At 38.7% G+C, this 6,380-nt stretch overlaps 1 protein-coding gene across 1 annotated transcript; it reads left to right on the top strand.

Annotated features, from left to right (window-relative positions):
• The first annotated feature begins 342 nt into the window (after window positions 1-342).
• On the top strand, window positions 343-4,791 carry LOC139739038 (isopentenyl-diphosphate Delta-isomerase 1-like). The gene is made up of 4 exons (XM_071649653.1): window positions 343-475; window positions 1,250-1,342; window positions 3,305-3,435; window positions 4,399-4,791. Exons 1-4 carry the CDS (start codon window positions 343-345, stop codon window positions 4,720-4,722), a joined length of 681 nt encoding a protein of 226 aa, XP_071505754.1. The 3' UTR covers window positions 4,723-4,791.
• The last annotated feature ends 1,589 nt before the right edge of the window (window positions 4,792-6,380 follow it).

The raw sequence follows: 6,380 nt of genomic DNA, 5'->3' as shown, positions 1-6,380 counted from the left end.
AACTTATTGATAGGTTTACAGGTATAAACTTGACAACCTCGCCAAAGTTCATCTCGCACTAGTCAAAAATTGGCTAAGTCAAGGGAAAACTCTATTTGGCCCTGGATGTATATGAAAATGTGTTATTTCTATTACGTAAGTGTAAGTGAAAATTCTCGTAAATCAAAGTATCGTCCCTTGTCCCTTTGGATTCGAATTGGGCAAGGTTAACTGTATGTAGAAAACTTGTTTGAAATATCTATTTTTAGAGATTTCTAATGTCAGATTTACCTTTGGATAAATTGCTTGTTTGTTTATTTGTCTTTGTCTGTCTGTATTTCTGTATTTTCTCTCAGCGGGATCATGACCACAAATGGGCTGGATGACACACAAGTCAAGCTGCTTGCCGAGCAATGCATCGTGGTTGACAAGGACGACAATGTAATCGGAGCAGCAAGCAAGAAGGAATGCCACTTATACAAAAACATCAAGAATGGTGAGAGAAAGAATATTGAACACAGAGTGACACAGATGGGGAGTGAAATTGCATGAATTACCAGTATTTCATAGGATGACACTAAATTCGCTCGTGCAACAGTTGCTCCGGTCTTATTTCTCTAAGGACATATGGTTAGGGTTGTGATAGAGTTTGGGGGTTAGTTTGATGTTAGGATTAGGGTTAGGGTTATGTTTGATAGAAGAATTTGTGTTTGGCGTAGTGTGCAGCCATTTCATTCCAGCAATTGTCACAGTAGAGCAAATGTCATGGAACAGTTTTAAAGACATTCCCTTCCTTAATCATCTCGTTTTAAATTAGAATCTATGATCTGCACGACACAGATCAGAAATAAAAAATTAATCTCAAGTTCAGTTGAATAGTAATGGCATCACTTTTTTACGTCAAAGTAATGGCAACGTATTGTGTTTGTGATTTGAAAGTAATTGGCAATTAACATGGCCCTGGTTCCCAGGAACTTGAGCAGACCATTTTGCATCAGCAATTTCTTTTCCCCACACAAAAAGTACTTCAGCCATCATCAAACAAATATATAAATTTGTATGTCTGTGTTATTGTCTCTGCTATTACAGTGCATTGGCATCAGTTAATCAGAAATACTTGATTACATTATGTCTCCAGAATTTAAGTGTGAGAGCGGTAAAGGCATATTAAGCTCGACGGCATGATTGAAAGAATGCCTATGAACTGCAACATTGCATGAGTGTTGACTTTATTTAGGGTCATTTCACAAATTCCAAACTTTATATGCAGGTCTCCTTCACCGAGCATTCAGTGTTTTCCTGTTTAATCAGAAAGGGGAACTGCTTCTCCAGCAGAGGTCTGATGCCAAAATCACATTTCCAGGTACGGTACAGAGTAACCTCATTATGAAGATGTGGGATATAACAAAATCCTTTTATAATGAGGTGATTCTGCACATCCCAACTCTTTGTACTTCTTTGTTTGTTTTGTTTTTTTTTTTTTTTTGGTGTGTGTGTGTGTGTGTGTGTGCCCTGATATAGGGAGAATCCTGATATAACAGGGTAATTGCCATGTCTCTCTTTAGGTCCATGTTAGAATGATGTTCTCCTGTAGTCAAATTTGAGATTCTAATGAAATCAATGTGCACCTTGATTTGGCCTATGAATGTGATTATAAAGATACTGTATGTCACTACTGTTACAGACTTACAAATGTAGCAGTTGCTGTATGTTGTACAGATGTAGAGAAATATTTTGTTTTCAGGGAATTATGAAGTGTAGGGTTGTCCTGTCATCATGAGCAGTGATATGATCATGGTAGATGTTGGAGATAAATGCTGTAGAGATAGCTATTTGTGTACTCCTGTTGACAGACTATCAACCTATTTAGAACTTTGATAATTAGAGCTATGAGCTCCCTTCTTCATGAACTCAAGATGGAAGTAATAATCAACAACCTTTATCTGGTCTTCCTCCTGGTGAACTGCAAACTATCTCAAACCAAGACACATTCTGTGCAATGGCCAACCTTAACCCTATTCTAACTTGGCTATTTGAGACCAAGTTTTTACTGGGGGGTCAACCCCCTTCAGATCCTGGCCACCGATGGCATGATCACTGCAAAGTTTTGCCCGAACATAGAGCCGGGTGTCAACTACAAGATTATATGGTCATACAATGGAAAAATATTGATAATCAAGTTTTTGTAAATTAGAAAGTGCATATTTATGCATGAAATCATATTTTCCCCTGTAACTCTGTTAAAAAGACCGAAGGATTGCTACATTTTTTATCAGAATTTCTCAAGACATGTCAAACGATTTTCTTGCAAAAAATTAGTACAATCAAATTCAATTTGTTTTGTTTTTTAATCATTTTGTGAATTTCCGATGTATTTCATTGTTTTTTTTACCTTTTGTTTTCTATTATTTTTTGCCAAAATTTGATGCAGGCACTTTTTCAAGCTTATCTACATTAGAATTGATTAATTCCAATGATTAAAAGTTTGAATAATCAAATTTATATCAATTTAACAAAAAAAAAAAAACAATTTGCATTGGATATGCACACAATATCACAAATTTTAGCTGTTTTTGGGGTTGACGTGCATATGCAAAACATTATGTAACATAAAAAGGGTGTACCTGGACGTCGCTAATTTGGTTTCAAAATATGCGGGAGACTTCATGGAAACTAGTCATGAAATGGTATGGCAAAATCTTTGCGCGTTGTGGAATCATGGCGTGAAATGTCGAGGGGGGTCAATTTGACCCCACCCCCAACCAATTAAGATAGGGTTTTTTACTCGTGTGCCACCATGTGTTAAAAACCCCTTTTGTGCCACATTATTCTATGACTGCAATGCATGAGTGCTTTTTGAAAGCATACTGTTTTTCACATCTTTGTAACTTTTTATTAGAACTGTTAAGGCTGACATGCAGTGAGCAATCTTGGAGAGAAAATTCCAAGCTTTGCTGTGATGTAGCTTTTATGACAAAGTTGCAACTATGCTTCTTGCAAGTGGTCAGTAACTGCATTATTGTTCGGGTCTTGTAGCCATGACTAAGGTAGACACAGAGAGAAAATGAGAATTTACTCAAAACAACCGTATAAAACATTTAATGCTCTTCAATCACCAAACAACACAAGCTAAATGTATTTGTTTGAGGAATAAAAGTGCAAATGGAGCTTTCATTGCACTGTGGCATTTGAAGATTTATTGATCAGTTTTGGTGGGATTGTGAGTTTGAGCAAAATATGCAAACTTGATAAGCCATGTACTATGTAGGGTGTGTGAATGTAGCACATGAAGAGTGAAAAATTACACATTTTCATTATTTTCAAGGCTACTGGGCCAATACGTGCTGTAGTCATCCCCTCCATTTTGACGAGGAGATGGAAGTGAAGGGCGCCCTTGGGGTGAAGAGAGCTGCACGGAGAAAGCTGAAGCACGAACTGGGAATAGAGCCTGAACAGGTACCGTAAGCGACTGCATTCCAGTACAGATGCCAATAAGCTGTGTTCAGCTGTGAATCATGGGCCTCTACTGCATCATAGGGGAAAAGCTGATGGTTCTTGAGATATAACATTGTGGGGGGGGGGGGGGGGACCAAACTGGGGCCCAATTTTTACCTTTTCATTTTTTTCTTAAAAACACATGGTCAACTTTGTTCTCAAACTTGGCAGGCACTGTCACAAGGATGATAAGATATATTTATATATTTAATAGTACAAATTGGGACAATGAACCCATCCCCCTGGGAACCCCCAGCAGATCCCAGGATCCCCAAAGTTGAGAATCTAGAAGAAAAAAAAAAAGACAAAATCTTGTATAAAACCAGAAATATTTTGAGTAAGTACCTACCTTTCAAGGTTGTTTATAGCAGATCCAGGGGTGGCCCCATTGGGCTGGGACCAAATTTTTGAGCTAGTGGTAGTTTTCACATTTTGATCTTCTTTTGGAAAATGCTTGGTCAAATTTTCTATGCACTAGGCAGATAATAATTATCCCAGTGTGATACAAACAGACATTATCACCCCCAGGAGGTCCTCAAAGCCCTACCTCTCTCCCCCCCCCCTCCCCATTTGGTATGTTCTTAGGTAATAGTCTGCAAATAGCACATGGAAAGTGAGCTTGTGGTACTCGGATAAGCACTAGACTCCTTGGTGTCTTGTTTTATCACCTGACTATAAACAAAGTTTTATTTTTGCAAGACCTGATATTTCTAGCTGTTTTGTAGAAGACAGCATCACCCATGCTGTCTCCATAATGAAATAGATAACATGCCTAGCATTTAAACATAGAAGTTCACAGTGAAAATTTAAGTCATGTCTGTATTTGTCATTTTTATCAAAATTAGTAGTAGTATTAGTACCAATTCCAAGAACCAATATTAAGCATGGGTGCTTCATTGCTATGCTATTCATATTTTGTGCTAGGTGCCTGAAGAAGACTTCACGTACCTCACCCGCGTGCACTACCAGGCCCCTTCTGATGACGGTGTGTGGGGTGAACACGAGATTGATCACGTCCTCATCGTCCAGCGGGAGGTGGACCTAAAGCCAGAGCCAAACGAAGTCCAGGCGGTGCGCTACGTCACCCCAACCCAGCTGCAGGAACTCCTCGCAGAAGGGGATTGTGGGAAGGCAAAGGTCAGCCCGTGGTTTGCCAAGATTGCCCGGAACCTCTTGATTCCAAAATGGTGGTCGGGCCTGGATGACATCAAGAAATATCAAGATCCAGAGACAATTCACCGGTTATAGCATCCAAACAGACGCCCTCTCTCTTAGACTAACTTAGGTAAACTGTAAATACCTGGACTATCAAAGTGTCTGTCTGTATATTCTGTATGTGGTAACTCAATGACAAAACTAAACAAACAAACAAACAAACAAACAAACAAACAAACAAACAAACAAACAAGTTTATAGGTCAGAGTTCAGATCAGAAAACTCTGAAATAATGCAAAATGTTGCTCTCCCATGTGATTGTATTCTAAGACTAACTGACTTGCGTGTGATTCCAGATCATTATACGTACATGTATTTGTTATATGTTGACATCAGAGGTACATGGTATTCATCAAAGCCTGCAAATTTAAGAAATCTTTACAAATCTTCCATCTAGATTCTTGCTAAAACTAGAAGTGACAGAGCTAAGTTAATGTAACAAGTAAGTAGATTGTCCCCCCCCCCCCCCCCCCCCCCCCCCCCCCCGCGGCCCTGTCGGGTGGGGACCAAGTTACAGCTCAATTTTCACATTTTCATCTTGAAAATGTATGGTCAAATTTTCACCAAACTTGGAAGGTAGCATCTCTAGGGTGATAAGCTCTCAATTCGTTCAAACTTGCACCGTGCCCCTGCCCCCTCCCCCCCCCCCCCCACAAAAAAAGAAAGAAAAATAAATAAATGAGAAAGGAAGTTATGAGTAAGTACATTGATGACTGCAGTTTCATGTTTGTTCATAACAGATTTTGGGTTGCCCCCGTCATGAAAATCGTGTTTCTGATTGATGATTTAGTGTCTGCAGCCTCTTATCATTGCTGGATTATCTTGTATGACAAGTCGGCAATAACTCCTTGTGAAGGCTACGTCTTACTCTCTTTGATTTCTCGTCAGGAAAGGAAATTTATGATTTGTATACAGTTCACCTGGGCGATATTACATAAAAGGTGAGCTTAAATACTGTATTAACCGATTGAGGAAGGACTGATTTTGCTACAGCACGCATTTCCCATAGACACCTGCCCAAGTATACTTGGGACTCGTCCTTAAGGGGTTAAGTCAGAATATCAAAGAAAAATCTCCGAGTACTCACTTTTGAGTGGCTGATATCTGACCAACATTTGGTTCTTGGACTTTTCATGCAACAGTGTCCTCGAGACTTGTTAGATCATTGCGTCTAGACGTCTACAAATTTGATCATGTAGTAGTGAATAATGTCACCAACTTGTAAGAACAATGGAGACTTTAGTGAAATTTCATAACCTTTTCATTTGAGGAATGATTTTGATAAAACCTCTACTGTTTTGTTCAACTGATTTCTCTCTATTTGTTACAGCCAACTTTAACATGGCGCAGACTTGCACTTTACGGGTCGTACACATGAGCACTAATATGAGGTAGAATATTGTGTTTTATTCTGCTTAATGTGGTGCTGAATTTCAATTGTGTATCTTTGTTTTCTTTGATACCATGCATGCAGTAAACCATGTATGAAGAAAATGACATGTAACCCTAAAAAAAGTTTCATGTGCCAATTTTTTTTCCTCATCTTTTTAGGGACTTAAATGAGCATTACTGCTGTGTATGACCAGTTTTATTTTATTTTATCCTTGGAGGAGTGTGTCGGACTTTGAATCCATCATGGCATACAGTATGTCAAAAAAAAAATTACAATCGGTTTTATGCATTGGTAACTT

Source organism: Diadema antillarum, unplaced genomic scaffold (genome assembly GCF_040938485.1).
Source record: "Diadema antillarum isolate AM-2024a unplaced genomic scaffold, OU_Dant_1.0 seq00000780_RagTag, whole genome shotgun sequence".
Lineage (NCBI taxonomy): Eukaryota > Metazoa > Echinodermata > Echinoidea > Diadematoida > Diadematidae > Diadema > Diadema antillarum.
This window is presented reverse-complemented; position numbering and strand designations above follow the sequence as displayed.

What these genes read in the sequence shown, in the direction of transcription:
- LOC139739038 (XM_071649653.1), top strand. Translation starts at nt 343, where the DNA reads ATGACCACAAATGGGCTGGATGACACACAAGTCAAGCTGCTTGCCGAG. An exon ending in ATACAAAAACATCAAGAATG is followed by an intron (nt 476 to 1,249) that starts GTGAGAGAAAGA and finishes CTTTATATGCAG; the next exon opens with GTCTCCTTCACCGAGCATTC. An exon ending in TGGGAATAGAGCCTGAACAG is followed by an intron (nt 3,436 to 4,398) that starts GTACCGTAAGCG and finishes ATTTTGTGCTAG; the next exon opens with GTGCCTGAAGAAGACTTCAC.